The 16,380-nt window shown below is 39.1% G+C and overlaps 1 protein-coding gene across 1 annotated transcript in view; it reads right to left on the bottom strand.

The window, feature by feature from the left end:
- FOCAD (focadhesin) overlaps positions 1-16,380 on the bottom strand; it is a 92,327-nt gene that overhangs the window by 21,029 nt on the left and 54,918 nt on the right. Inside the window, exons 22-28 of the mRNA XM_027634639.1 lie at positions 12,457-12,549; positions 10,491-10,579; positions 8,312-8,353; positions 6,960-7,068; positions 6,332-6,448; positions 2,368-2,606; positions 881-970 (exon numbers count right to left, since the gene is read on the bottom strand). Of these exons, the coding sequence (XP_027490440.1) occupies positions 881-970; positions 2,368-2,606; positions 6,332-6,448; positions 6,960-7,068; positions 8,312-8,353; positions 10,491-10,579; positions 12,457-12,549 (779 nt within the window). The remainder of the gene's footprint in view (positions 1-880; positions 971-2,367; positions 2,607-6,331; positions 6,449-6,959; positions 7,069-8,311; positions 8,354-10,490; positions 10,580-12,456; positions 12,550-16,380) is intronic.

Genomic DNA, 16,380 nt, shown 5'->3' with positions numbered 1-16,380 from the left:
CTTGGCTTTTCCATGAGGCCTTGATCTCCAGCTAACAGGCTGCACAAACTAGTAACAATAGGTATAACGAAGGGGCATAGCTGGTACATCCACTGTGCACTGTGTGTCTCACTCTGTGCCACTCAACAGACTACTGTGGAAGAAACACACAACCATGTTATGTTAGCTGTCTAATGACAACTGACAGATGTGTTTTATTGTTCCATTATTCCAGGTTTGTCAATCCTAGTAATCGTGCAATGCCTTTCAATAATTTCTTGCCCTGTTGGTGGACCACTGTTCTCCTTGGGACATCTGAAGCATAGCCTCAGTTGGTTTAATCAAATATATTTGTTTTATTCAGTATTCAACATGCCATCCACAGTTGTTAAATTAATGGCCTGGCTCTCCCAGATAAATTTGCTAAATGAGGTAGCTGTTCCTGGAGCTCACACTGTATTGTACACATATATGTGTGGCTTGAGGGGCACCCAGCAGTTATCTCAAGCAATGACAGAAAAGAATTGAGGATATGTATCTGGGTTCTTACATGGTGGGAGGCCAAAAGGCAGTGGGCACAAGCTGAAACATCAGATGTTCACATGGAGATAAGGGCAGCCCAAAAGCAGAGCCAGGGTCCAAAGACATGTTCTCCAACCTTGGGGGTTTCACACTCTGACTGTAAAGCTTTGGGCAATGTAGCCCAAGTCCATGACCGAGTCAAGTGGACTTCCAAAGGTCCTTTCCAGACTGTATGAGTTGGTGATTCTGTAGAAGTATTGAAAACAGGCTGTCTCCTTATCCTATCTTTATACTCTTCTGTGTAGAATTAAGGAATAAAAGTATGAGTTAAAAAGGTGGAGCTCAAAATAAGGTTTCACAAATAATAAAGGAAACTCACGTGTACTCCAGATTGGTGTCAAAGCAGCAGTCCTCCAGCATATCCAGAGACTTCATCAGAACCAAGTTCATCTGTTGACCAGGTATATCACTACAAAACCAAACCAAAAGAGAAACAACAACAAAAAAAATCAAATGAGAGGAAGACTGATAAAACATGATCTCAGCTAGACCTGTAACTATTTATAAGCTGAAAGTTCATAACATTTTAAACTATTAGTTCTGTAAATCTCCCTCCATCTCATTGCCTAACCTATTGATAAGAAAATGAAGCATTTACATCTCACTCCAAAGATGTCATAGGGACTCCCTTCTTCTAAAATATGTACACAGTTTTATTAATGAACAGACATTCTTAATGGAAACTATGACCTGATATTATCTATAGTGACATCCCTACGAGTTTTGTTGTTGTTGCAAGTCAATGCTTTCAAAATATACAGGACAGTGGAAGAGTAAAAACAGTCCATAAGAAATGGTTAGATAAATGTATTCACTTCAACATCCCTCACTAAACAAACCCAACCCCTCAAAATAAAGATCTGCATACTCCAAAATACCATGCTGATCTACCTTTATTCTCTTTAAGAGCTTTTTAATGCTTGTGTGTAGCTCAGCTGTCACCACTGATTAATCATCCAGAGATAGTCCATTCCCAAACTATGTGGCTGAGTTAGTGGCAGCAAGGCATCTAGACACTAAAGCATGAAGAGTATAACTGAGCAATGCTGCACAGTATTTTAAAAGCAGATGCCTTGGAACCATGAGCTTCACCAAGTAAATTAACAACTGCCAGTCAAATCCGTTCGATACCTGTGCTTGTGCACCAATTAAACATTTATTATGGGTATATAGGAAGACAGGATCCCCAGAAATCAAGAAACTGGAGGAGTATAAAGCCAAACTCACTTTCTTAATTTCTTTGGAATCATCAGAAATTTTCAACTGAGGCCAACTCTTCTGAAAACGAGGTATTTTCTACCAAGTGCAAAACATCTCTTTGCTGCCTACAGAGCTGTAGCAGCACATTTTAAAGACAGTCCAATACGCTACTTCTGTTATAGCTCCACCCTCATATGTGTAATTCACACAATATAAGTGGATACTATCCAGTGTCCAGAGCACTACTTAGAAAGAAACCAATGAGAACTATGAATTATTTTACAATTAAATCTTCTAGGGCAGCTAGTCCCATTTAAAAGCATATGTATGGCTCTTGTAAGTGATTGTTTTGAACATTTACCTTAGGATATTATGAAAATCAATCATTCATCCTGAAAGAATGACAAAATACTCAGATAGGTCTGGCAAGGGGGGGGGCAAGGGGTGAGGACTGATAATAACAAGCATTTTTTAAGAAATATTGCAAAGCCCCTTAAGAATCATTTGCCTATGACTTATAAATACTTTAATTCCTCAGAACTTCAGGCCACATGCAGAAAAAAAAGAAGTTATTTGCACAACTACATTACACACCGTAATCCTTACCTGACTTTTTCATCATACAAACGTGAGATAAACATCCCCAAACCAAGACCCATGTGGATTTGAACAGCTTGAGACTCATCAGCATTTGGTTTCCCGGGTAACCTGTCAGTCAACATATTCAGGATCTCCTCAACCTTCTCCTTGCATGACATGATAAAAACTGGCACCAGGAGAGACAAAGCTGTGGCTGCACAGGAACGAGCTATAATACTAGCAGTATTTTCACCTGAATAGGATTTCTAGAAAAAAAACACAAAAAAGAATTTTCTTTTCCCTTCCCTCTTGAGGGAAGGAAGTAAAATTTCTTTCCAGGTAGTAACACTCAGCATCTCAGGAATATAAAATAAATACCTATAGAACAAAAAAGCAGTACAAATGTATTCAATCTTGCAAAATATTATTTCATGAAACTGCCTATTGCAACTTTTCCATTTGGTTTACCTTCTAAGCAGCATAAAACTAGGGCAATTCAGAATATAATTTCTAAGTATAAATAAGATTGTTAAGTATGAAACTAATCAAATGATAAGACAGTATGCAACTAGAATTTAACAGCTAAATGCATTGGTATACATTAGTTTTCACCCACCTTGTAAAAATATCCAGCAAAATGATCAGAAGAGCAAACAAAAACCAGCCATTATGTGTTATTTAAATATAACGCACCTAGAATTTTGCACGTTGGAAAAAGTATTACCTCAAATGCATCACACCTAGAACGACAAAATATCACAAGACCTTGGAACTCCTCAAGAGCGATGCATCCTAACGCAAGAATTCACACAAAGGGGGCAAGAGACCTACATGCATGTAGGAAGCAGGGTCAAGCCACTTGGAATGAATATAGAGAGATTGTCAGAATAACTAGAAATGAGAAAAGGAATGCCAAGGCCCATCTGGAAATAAATCTGGCTGAGGATGTCAAGGACAAGAAGAAGGGCTTCTCCAAATCCATCAATAATAAGAGGAAAACTAATGGTAATGTGGGCCTGTTCCTAAATGGAGCGGGGACCCTGGTAACACAGGATCCAGATACAGCATAATTACTGAATGCCTTCTTTGCATCAGTCTTCACTGACAAGACCAGTCCTCAGGAATCTCTGACCCAGGAGACCAGGGTAAAGGAATGTTGGAAGGAAGACCAATTTCCCTTGGTCAAGGAGGATTGGGTTAGAAAACACCTAGGCAACCATGACATCCACAAGTGCATGGGCCCTGACAGGATGCATCCATGAGTGCTGAGAGAGCTAATGGACACCAGAGTTGGGCTGCTCATGGTCTTCTTTGAAAGGTCATGATGATCAGGAGAGGTTCCTGAGGACTGGAAGAAAACAAATGTCGCCCTGGTCTTCAAAAAAGGCAAGAAGGATGAACCAGGAAACTAATAGCCAGTCAGCCTCACTTCAATCCCTGGAATGGTGATGGAGAGCCTCACTCTGGAGGCCCTCCCTATTTACATGGTTGACAAGAAGGTGATCAGAAGCAGTCAGCATGGATTCACTAAAGGGAAATCATGCTTGACCAATGTGGTTGCCTTCTATGATTGGACAATTACCTGGATACATGAGGAAGAGCAGTGGATATTGTCTACCTTGACTTTAGCAAGGCCTTCAACACTGTCTCTCACAACATCCTCATAGGCAAACTCAGGAAGTGTGGAATGGATGAGTGGACAGTGAGATGGATTGGGAACTGGTTGAATGGTAGATCTCAGAGGACTGTAATCAGTGGCAGAGGGTCTAGATGGAGGCCTATTACTAGTGGTGTCCCCCCAGGGTCAATAACGGGCCCAGTATTGTTTAACTTCTCCATCAGTGACTTAATGAAGGGGCAGATGCCTCCTCAGCAAGTTCATTGATGACACAAAGCTGGGGGGAGTGGCCAATACCTCAGAGGGCTGTGCAGCCTTTCAGAAGGACCTCGACAAGTTGGAAGGATGGGCAGAGACCTGTTTGAAATTCAACAAAGGCAAATGCAGAGTCCTGAACAGAATAACCCAGGCACCAGTTCCAGGCTGGGGGCTGACCTGCTGGGGAGCAGCTCTGTGGAGAAGAACCTGAGGATCCCGGTGGACAACATGCTGTTCATGAGCTAGCAGTGCTCTTGTGACCAAGAAGGCCAGTGCAATCCTGGGATGCATCAGGAAAAGCATTGCCAGCAGGTCAAAGGAGGCGATCCTGCCCCTCTACTCAGCCCTGAGTGAGGCCACATCTGGAGTGCTGTGTCCAGTTCTTGGCTCCTCAGAATAAGAGAGACATGGAGCTCCTGAAGCAGATCCAGCAAAGGGTGACAAACATTATTAAAGGACTGTTATGAGGAAAGGCTTAGGGAGCTGGGCCTGTTCAGACTTGAGAAGAGCTGACTGAGAGGGGACCTCATCAGTGTCTATCAGTATCTGAAGAGAGCATTTCAGGAGGGTGAATCCAGGATCTTCTCGGTGGTACCAAGCAACAGGACAAGAGGCAATGAGCAGAAGCTGATGCACAGGAAGATCCACCTGAACACGACAAAGAACTTCTTTACTGTGTGGATGACTTTGCACTGGCAAAGAGACTGGCCACAGAGGTTGTGGAGTCTCCTCACTGGAAATATTCAAGAACCATCTGGATGTAACCCTGTGCCACATGTTCTAGGGTAACCCTGCTTGAGCAGGGAGGTTGGACCAGATGACCCACTGTGCAACCTTATCCATCCTGTGATTCTGTGATAACCAGTAGAGATGCTTTCTAAAAGAAAGATCCCTTTTCTTTCCATTCTGAAAGGTAAAGTCCACACAACTGCCTCTACTTATAAAGTAATGGACTGATTGTAAGTGATAGCCTAATGTATATTTATCATCTTTCACATGCAACTCTGAAAAGAAAAATATTGCATCAGGATGCAAGGCGGTCCACAAGACAGTGATTTCTATTGTGTGCCCTATGCTTGTAAAATTCTAAGATTTATTTTTTTAAAAGGATGGATTTTGGAAATGAAACATAACATTTTTCCATCTCAAAATCCCATTTTTAAACAGCATAATTTTCAAAGGCATGAATCATAAAACAATTTGTCAAGAATTGCTCATGCTAACCAACTGCTGAATCTTCTTAAGCCCAAACAATCTAGCAGTCATTTATTTGGTGATCTCTGTCCCCTTTCAGTGATGACAGAGGGTCACATGCCAGAGCTAACTCAGTTCCATCAGTAATTTTCACCTTTTGATGCTAAAATCTCACTACTGGCCTGAACATAGTCCATGAATGCAATTGCTGAAGTTCTGACTAAAAATCATCATGATACACTAGCAGGCTGTTACTTGGCCTTGCAGAACCCAAGTTCTCCTCTGCATCTATGACATGAAGAATCTCCAACTTGGTCATTTGACCACAGATAGTAAAGGGTTAGCAATACCTATTCTTTAAGGTCTATACTGAACTTTCAGTCCATCTCTAGGTCCTGCTTAAGAACTGCCTAACACTTAAATGGCATGAGAATTTCAGACTGGTTATTACACCGCAAGCACATATGATACAACTTCTACTGGCCCTAAGGGGTTGATATTGTAAAATAAGAATCACCTGCTCCATAACTATTAGATTTTCAGAAAGAATGCATTTCATAGTCCTGAGAAATGGTGTGAGAATCCCTCAGGAGTTTGACAGCGGAGTCTACGGAGAGACTGTTCATGTTTGAAGGTTCTGCTTTGCATAAACAAGCCAAAAATCCTAGGTTATATATAAGGGGGTTTTTTGGTTTTAAAATTTCCTTTATTCATTATATGTGGCTCTTACCATTTTGATAATAAAGACAAAAATTTAAGGCAACCACAAATAAAAGCATTGAAAGAAAAAGAACAGAGCAAGAAAAGTTTTGATTTTCCTGTATTATAACTACTACAGCTCAAAGAGAAGCAGGAAACTTCATGATAAGAACTCCAGGTATGAAATACAGATAGCCTTGTCTCTAATACCACAGCATGTACCTGGTAAAACCATGGGAAGATTTGACCTTTAGGCTGGTAGCGACTATTCACAATACTCAAGAGGGTCTCTGTGACCATCGAAATCCAGCGTTTCATGGGAATAAAATCCGGTTCAGTCTGCAAAAATCAAGCACAAATACTCATCATTCTTCTTTTCTTAAATCAAGTTCTACATAAATAGAAGCTCAGCTGCTGATGTTCCAGCTGTACTTCTTTGTGAATGAGGCTATTTTTTCATTTCTATGTACTGTAAGTAGCATGATATATACTTATCAATGCTGACTCTCCAGACACTCCTTTTGATTAAGTATCATTCAGCAAAACCAAAAATTATGAGAAAAGAGGTTGGTTCAGTTTTCAGTGTCCATAGAATGACCTCTATTTCATTTGTCAAAACCAACAAATAAATGAGTTAGTCATTATGCATCTTGTGATAAGGCACATTCGCACTCCGGTCTGCTTTTGTACAGATCACACAGCAGCTACCAGATGGCATTCACTGAGCAGGGTGAAATTTGAACTTGAAAAGGTGAAGTACTTCACACCCACTTTCCAGCCCCCCAAACACCTGGTCATATTACTTCATTATGTCCCACTAAGATAGGGACTCTCTCACAGATTGACTCACCTCAGGTACCCCTTCAGTGTCTGAAGAAAGGCTGCTTTCATATTTAGCTACAGCGACTGCAAGACTAGTTAAGGCAAAAATAGAGTTTCCTTTCACCACTGGACTGTCTCTGGAGAGAAAGAGGCAAATAGTTAAGAATATAATAGAGATGCTAGTAGAAACACATATCTCAGAGCAGAAAAGTTGTGCTACAGGTGGTCCAGGAGGCAAGGCCTTTGAACCTAGAAACTTTACTGGGCTGTCTTCTAGCTCAGCAAAAATCTATTGCATTTAGTCTTCAGGAATTCAAGAAGAATGGGGGAGAAAAGTGTTTCAGTCTTTTTTTTTTTCTTGTCTGTCTTTTATATAAAGCCAAGCACACACAAATTTGTAAAAAACCAGAAGCTTCCTTCCACTATAATGAGGACTGCTATCCTGCAGAGCAAGTAGCACTCACAGAAATGCACCAGTTGTCTTAGCTAAGTACCATCTCTACAGAGGGCATACCAAAAATCTCTTCTAATGGAGAATACTAGAGAGGCAGGTGTCACTTCACTGCAACAGCATCAGGAGATTTAGCAGAGCAGTGATCCTTGAAATATCAGCTTTAAAGAAAAAAAAGTTTTGATTTATCTCCCTATGCTACAAAAACATTAATATCATAGTAAATGATAGGTTTCAAAGAGTACTATCTTCTACAACAGTGCAAACTTTTAAGGAGCTCAAGAAAGAAAATCCGCCATCAACAAGAGAGAATATAACTATGTTCAGTTTCATAAAAAGTTATAGGTTGATGTACAAGTTTCGAGCTGGCTTCCCGCCAAGTCCCCGAAACCTGACAACAAGGACCTGCTTCCCAGAATCTTCCATTTCTAAAAACTTCAACTGCTGCTGTAGAAATACACCTATACTGCAATTTTGGGCATGTGTTCCAGATTCAAAAATCTCACTATCACAAAAAAATATTTTCTGGATTTCTAATTTTTAAAATAAGACACATGAGTCTTGGTGGAATACTGTTGCTTGGAACACTGAAACTACTTCCTTTCAGGTAAGAGACACCTACAGATAATTTCAGCTAGGTACTTTAGTATTTTCAAGTCTTTCAAGATCTCTCACCTTAAATAATCTCCTAATTTATGTATGGAACCTTTGTTCGTTTTTATCATCAGCTCCTAAAAGGCTACATTTCATGATGTACCTCAAACAGAGAAAAACTTCTGAATCTACAAACTCATGAAAACTGGATGCTTTAAATTTCATGAAGTTAAAAATCATCATCTTAACAAGATCCAGTAGGAAAAAAGCAGTGTCTTACTCTTTATTGAAAATACGGGAAAAAAAATAATCTACAATAATTTAGCAGTTCTTACTTGGAAGCACCTTTGATGACATCGGTCAACATATCTCTGACCCTGCAACAGAACAGAAAGAATTTACACCACATTCACTATACTATAGTATGAACTTAGCTAACTTCCACTTATGCCTTACATGTATCCATTCTAGGTCAACAATTCAGGCTATCTATCAGAACACTTAGCGCAAAAAAAATTACAAGCATTAATCTGTAAAAACACTTATGTACCATCCAACATTTCTTCATGCTCATGTGCACTCCCAGTGTTTATAAAGGGCTCTTATTTGACTTAGGACCACTTTTTGTAAAATGCTGGTTCATGCAATAGCCATAAATCTGCTTTTGGAGCACATCAAACACATAAGTTTCCAGATCACTGTGCTATGTCTTAGCATAATAAAATCTGAATGTTTTACAATGGTCAACCATTACAATTTATTCAACACTAACTATATTTTGGAAACTTCTATACGCTATTAGGTATACAGTAACCTGAACCTATTAAATGAAAGCCATAGGAGTAGTTACAATTTCTTACACGTTACTGTAATTGACTTATAATAGGCTACTTGTTTGCAGCTGTTTAGTTTTCCACTCATATTGAGACAGAAGCAGAGATGCAATAAATCTCCTATATTGGCAGGTGTGGGTGAGGAGAGAGATCCTCTATACTACAACATTCAACACTATCATGGCCACAAATGTCATACAGAAAAAGACAACTCTTCAAAGACAACTTTTCAATTACAGTTTCATAACATGTGATTAGAAGACTGAAGATGCATGTCTCTTAAAAGAGGGCTGTACATTATAAGACTGAGTTACACTCAGGCTTTCAAAGAAACCTACCCAGGCTCTCCTTCCTAATCACACTGCTTTTGCACAGTGTCAAACCTACCCACACTAGAAGTATTTACAACTCGATAAATACCAATACAGAATTGCACAGTACTTACACAATAAAGCATTAACACTAAAGTTTATATCAAGTTGTCCACAACTAGGTTAAATCCAGTGGGCAACAGAACTGCTTAATGGCTACTAAGTTAGAGCTCTGAAGCTCTCTGAAGTGGGAACTGGAAAAGAAACAAAATCTAATACTCAGCTCCCAGTTCACTTACTGCTTTGATTTCTTTCCTGTTAAAGGGAATTCTCTTAATTTTTGACATAGTTTACATTAATACTATTTAGGAAATACAGAGCTGAAATTATTTTAGGAGAACCTACAAAAGAGAACCTACAGGAGAATCTACAAAAGCAGCATTGCTACAGGCATTCTTATACCCTATCAAGAAAGAGATCAGGCCACTAACACAAAGAATCTTTTCTACAGTACCATGTCATACTGGATCTTATGATGAACACCTCTAATCCAGAATTAGCTGCCATAAAATAGACACAAATTTTGAATTCCTGTTGAGTGGGACTTAGTAACACCTTTTTGACTGAAACAAAGAGCACTTTAGTTTTGTTTGTACATACTTTGTTCCCAATACACTGATGAACAAGCACAGAAACAGATACTTATACTGTCCATGGATATGTAGTTCCTTCTCTCTGTGAAGCCTCCCACTTCCTACCTTCTCCAAGCCATGCACATACATGGCTAAATCCTGACAAACTGAGACACTTTTGACCTGACTGAAACAGAAGTAGTCGAGGATACAGATCAGGATGTGCTTTATTGTGCTTTCTTCTAAACGATGTCCTCAGGTTCAATATACCAATTTACCATATGAATTGAGGTGTGTCAGTCCACCACAACATATATCATACTATGGCTTACACTTCTTGCATCAAGGCATCTTCAGTGAGACAGCTCATTAAAGTCTCAACAAGGAAATTTTTATCATTAATATGTGCATAATCCTGCTTTAACATGCTACAAAATAAACAATTTTTTCCATTCTTTCCAGTTGCTCACTGGAAATAAACTTACAAAGTTTTCAGGCTCTGTAGAGGGGAAGGTACCTGTGCACCTGTGCACATGAGAATACTTACAGTTACCCAGCAGTCTTTCTGTCCACTCCCCTCCCCCACCAGGGTCACCGTACCTGGTGGTTGCTTGTTGATTTTTATTAGTGCTCATACAGTCTTCAAAATATGCAAAATTAAAGACTTTGATATCTTGCCCTCCTCTGTCCTCTCACTTGCCATTACAAGAGATCAGGACCAGACAGGCACTTCCTTACCACAGCCAGGCTGTAAATTGTTTGTACTGCACCTCTTCAGGATGCTCTTTTCCATGTTTTAACTGCATCTCCAGCTCTGCCTGCCTCCCCTGCAGAAATGCAGAATAAGTCAAAAGTGGATCTTAAATGGCCAATCACCATAAGATTTCTTCAGAGAACACTCAGGTAACACAGGTAGCTCTTAACCTGAGGGCTACTTCATAAGCGATCTCCACTTCTGGGTTCTCACTGTAATATACACTACATTAAGGAGAAAAATTCATCATTTTTTATTCTGAGTCATAAAAACAAGCTGCAGATGGCATAAACGGCCACAGATACTGAGGTATCTATCTAGTCTGTGCAGAGACAAGTTCCCTTGGGAAGGGGTACAACAAGCATGGAATAAGCTTTAGAAGCCTGCCAGCTAAAATGGATTCTAACAGCAAAACATGACTTTCTTGATGCACTACTTAAAGCAGAATTACTTATGTCTTTCCTTTGTATGACTCCAACCTCCCTGTAACCTCCTACACCATTCTTTCTGTACATTTAAAGCGGTGATATGGATTCTGGCCTCTAACAATTGTTATCTAAACATATTAACCAACTTTGCTTTAACATTCCATCACCAATGTGGGACAACTACAACTCAGTTTGTTTTGGTTGTCAGCTACTGCTCCTTAGTAGGTTATTAAGCCTTAAGTGAAAAATACAGGCAGATATGCTCTGTCTTATCAGCTATTGAACAGTTGTAGTTTGGGTGTACGTAACAACTTGAGAATACAATACAGTGAATCTTGTAAATTCAGATAACACTAAATAGGTGACTCTCCACCAAGATTAAAGGAGCATATACAACACACTGACTAGGTGGTATAGCTGTTCGGAAATACTGAATTATGTACTATCCAGACTATTCATCTTATATTGTAGTCTCTACTGGCCACCTTGGATGAAATGTACTATATAAGCATAAAGAGTAAGTAGGAGGGAACAAAAATAGCCTCTGTTTGTCCTGTAAAATGGTAAGAAATTCTACAAATTCTTCAGAAACAAGCCTGGTAAATGCCAAACTTCTTGTGAAATCTTGTCTTGGAAGGGAAGCGAAATAGGAAAGTAATTAAATGCAAGCAACAATGTCCCCCAAGACCTAAACCTGCAATTTGAATAGTTGCTGCTTGCTTTGTAATGAGACTTGCTTAGTTTAGAATCTGGTATTTTGCTGATGGCCAAGACAAAATTTGTTTTGAAAATGTGACAGAAGTATACATTTTGCTGCACAGCAGTCAAAACTTCTAGAATTCGCTTGGCAACCTGAGCTGCTTGCACTGAAAGCAGCTGATGTGGCCTGGAAATACAAACAAATAAGCCCTTTTAGTAGCACAAAGAAAGCCTTCTGGAAGGCAGCTATTTGATAATTTTCCTGTTGAAAAAACAAATGATACTACATTGATCTAGGTATCAGGTCAGTTAACCTAATAAAAGAGAGGATTTGAGATATTTCCTAATCATTAGCCAGGTTGACATAATTGGAAGACAAGCCTATTACAGTGTGACAGCATTACCTGCTGATTAAGGGAAGTTCTTTTTAATGAATCATCCCTCGATAGGGATAGCCTCCGCCCCCTATAGTAGCGGTACTACTATTATAAGCTTCCTACCCAAGCAGTAGATTAGAGCTCTAGCTAAAATTTCATCTTCTAAAAATTCTAAGAAATGACACATTCTACAAGTTGACATAGGAATAAGCTGCACGAACCTCAACTGTAAACAGAAGTTATACTTCTACGAAGTATCCCAGATTGTACTGCCATTAACTGAACACTCATTTTTATTCTCTTTTCATAAATTTTATTATTAAACACCTCAAGGGTTTTTTTCCTCATATTTTTGTAACTTGTAGGAGTGCTCTTGCTGGTAAAAATAAAACTCATACCACTTGAATAAGCATTAATATGCACAATATGATATACCTCAAAATTACCTGCAGGACTGCACTGTAGGTTCGACTCATAAATCCTAACCAGGACTGTGGCAGCAGTATGGAGCAGTGCCATTCAGAAGGTTGAATGTTAACCTGTGCAACACACCAGAAAGGTCAGAAGCGGTTACATGAAGTCTAGCATATGCACATTCTACGTTCTCCAGTCTATGATTTGCAGGCAATCATTCCCTCACTCCCACAGGCCATTACACATGGCTCTACAAAATTAAAATAGTAATGTACATCATTCTCCTTTCTGATTTTACCCATACCAAGTTACTTTCAACTTGATTACCCAGCCCAGTCAAAATTGGTTGCTCCAGGTATTGCAACAATTACGTGAACCCTGAGGGAGCAGTGGACTATATCTGGCAAGAAGCACAACACTTAACACTAGCAAATGTTTCTTCATCATTTGTGAAAATCTTAGATACTTTTAAAGGCAGAATGGTTAACTAAGATAAAGACCTGCCTTTGCATAATTATTTTCCTAAGTCTTCCTGCTTCATCACCTCTATTTTACACCCCTCATGATCTACATAAAGCAGTAAATATTCTTTCTGTACACGGATTTTTATAACAAAAAACAAAGGACACTGTTAAAGCTTCATGCCCACTGCTAGCAGTGAACTTTAAAGACTTTTGAATAAGTACTAATATTTCTATACAAATAAAAAGCATTCTAAAAGTCAACCAAGAGAGATTACCTACTGCACCCCACAGCTGATACAAATACGCCCTGCAGTAAAAGAGGAAGTCTCATCTTTAAATGACACAAGTCCTTTCTTTTCAGCCAAAATTTTCTTCACACACCCCTCTCATCTCTGCTTATCAATTCCTCCAAAAACTGATAAGCAATCAAGGTCCTAGTTATAATTGCTTGCCTTGGGTTCCCAAGGAATCTGCAGCAAGTCGAGTCTTCCCCTTTGCCTCTACTCAAACTATTTTAGACTTCTACACTGTTTAGACTTCTACACTGTTTAGACTTCTACACTGTTTAGACTTCTACACTGTTTAGACTTGTGCTGGTCAACAGTCAGTTGAACGTGAGCCAGCAGTGTGCCCAGGTGGCCAAGAAGGCCAATGGCATCCTGGTTTGTATCAGAAAGAGTGTGGCCAGCAGGACGAGGGAAGTGATTGTTGTCCTGTACTCAGCACTGGGGATGTCGTACCTTGAATCCTGTGTTAAGTCCTGGGCTCAGAGAAGGGCCATGAAGACAGTGAAGGGTCTGGAGCACTATGAGGAGTGGCTGAGGGAGCTGGGGTTGTTAAGCCTGGAGAAAAGGAGACTCAGGGGTGACCTTGCCACTCTCTACAACTACCTTAAAGGAGGTTGTGGCAAGCTGGGGGTCTGCCTCATCACTTGTTTTACACTGATACACAGGCAGCATAGGGCACACACAAAAAAATGCAGGTAACAGTGAAATTAAGCACATTTCTACCATTTCCTTGGGTATCTAATTGAGATAATACTGCTTAAAGAACCGAGAAACTACGATATTATTAGTATTTATGGCCTATCTTAAAATCTGCAGTACAGCAGGGAGACTGGGAATCCTGTATGTTACAAAGTACAACAGATTTCCACCTTGATAGCCCTGCCAACTCACATAGTCCCTAAATTCAGTTCATCTCTAACAAACGTGTGTTCTTGAAAATGTCAGTTGAAATGTTTAGGCATGTATTTAAATGCCCCTCTCATATGGGACACGTAAAGTGCCATCTCAGTGATTTCATAAACAACACTAGCATTACATGTCTGTATAAATGTAATAGTGAAGCAGCATCTCTTTTAATTTTCAACTTTGCTTAGAGGCTCTTTTTAACATACTTGCATGCGTACACTTCCAAATCCACCCCCCAACGTTACTTTGTGAGAAAAAAATTGACTGACTGTGTCCGAGGTGCAGTAGACTGAGGAGGAGAACAGCAAAAACCTGTCAACAAACTTAATTTCTAAATACTGTTTCATCACTGGAGGAAATACATTGAGTAAATTCAGTAGTAGAAATCAGCACAAAGTAGTTCATAACCTGAACTACATCCAGGCACTGACATATCCAGGCACAGAAGAATACACTACAGTGAATTCTGTTCCAGAAAATCCAATTGTCTTATTAAGGTACTTCACATATTAGGTTTAAATAAGTTCTTGAATATCCTGATTACAACAAAACCGAACAAGAAAAGAAATGTACAGAAGAAGCTTTCCACTTGACTTCTCAAAGATGCATATCATCACAGCACATCTAATGAACACACATTAAAAAAAAAAGCAGGGAATGCTTCTTCCATGAGTATACAGAATGCCTAACGTGATTATTACTTGTAGAGGAGGATTTAATACTGTACAACTCACCACTGGAACCCACCTTTGTAATTGTGTCTGTAAATATGACTCATCATTAGGGCAAAATAACTTGGAGCTATTTCGAACACATAGAAAGCACTTGAATACTGAGAAACATGCAAAAGCAAGACCATCCTCCTTCATTTAAAAAACAGCTGCACCAGTTCAGATTGTCAAAGCCACCATTTACCACATCAGTCTGCCAAAAGCAGTCTGCCTCTGTGCTTTCTGCATGTAGCATGAACAGTTGCCTTCACCTTCACTAGAGAACAAAAAGATGCATAGCTAGCTGAAAGCCTAATTACTTTCCAAAACATACAGTAAGAGAACCACCAAGACATATGGTACATAATGTGAACATATGTGACTATTCATCCTCATTCATTTTCATAACAGATAAGTGAATCTGGTAAGAAATTATTCCTATGCATTCCTAGGAAGAATTAGTTCCAAAACCTGAAACAGTCACAGGTAATTATCAGCTAATCTAGTTCAGATGACTGTGATAAATTCGGAGACTTCTTGTACAGTAGGATCTAGGCAGTCGTAGAAAAAAAAGAAAACCCATGGTCTATAAAACTTCTGACCACTGTGACTACAGTAACTTACATGTCCTCTCAGAGAGGTTAACAAGCTCTGTTTAATAATCTATCAAACAGCACATCCCTGTTTCTGGAGAATGATAATCTTCCTCTTTTAAGTCACCAGTGACCTCTAAAGAGCAATACAGCATTTCAAACATACCACAGATTATTTAACATATTTTCTTCTTCCCATGAGATACCCATTCAAATAATAACAAAATACTCTTCTGCATCTTAATCTGATGCTGCTGACAGGTATTATAGATGCATCCAATTCCTCAGCTACAACAGCAACCAGGAGATAAAATAAGTCTGGCCCATTAAGACTGAATATTAAGTTATCTTGTGCTGCTGTTATTGTTAGATTTGAATGGAAGTAAACCCAAGTATTTGTTATTTGTATGCTACAAAGACTTTTAAATACACAAGAAAATCTTTCCTCTGCATACCTCATGTAACTGATTTTTTTGGCAGCAGGATCTCAGGCATCACAGTTTTATACATAAAGAATCTCAAAGGTGAAACAGATTTTCTCAAGCCCCCCATTGTGCCCCCACTGTAAAAAAAACTAAGTTCAATAATGGCAACTAAGCATACAGAGATACAGACAGATATGCAATCTGTGGGTTCATATTCTATTTGAGCATAGATCAAATCACTGAAAAGAGAAACGCTTTATAATCCCAGTATGGTGATGACTGCTCAGTCCTAACTAAGAAAATGGCAACTGGTGGACATTTTTAGAGATAAAATAAATGAATGCCTGATATCTCCCAATTAATTGTATTTTCTTGATGTTTACATTAACCTCACACTTTATTCAGAGCTTTATGCTGAATTCAATGCTTTAAAGGCAACTTTAAGACTTCTTTTACACAGAACACTTCTTGTTTTATTAAAAAGTCACTATAAATGTTAATCCATATCCACCCCCAATAAAAGAGTCAAAACAGTAGTATAAAAGTGTCATTCTGGTAATTTAACCTCCCT

This window comes from Corapipo altera, unplaced genomic scaffold, assembly GCF_003945725.1.
Source record: "Corapipo altera isolate COAL_440 unplaced genomic scaffold, ASM394572v1 61411, whole genome shotgun sequence".
Classification (NCBI taxonomy): domain Eukaryota; kingdom Metazoa; phylum Chordata; class Aves; order Passeriformes; family Pipridae; genus Corapipo; species Corapipo altera.
Note: the sequence above shows the minus strand (reverse complement) of the source record. Positions and strands in the feature narration are given on the sequence as shown.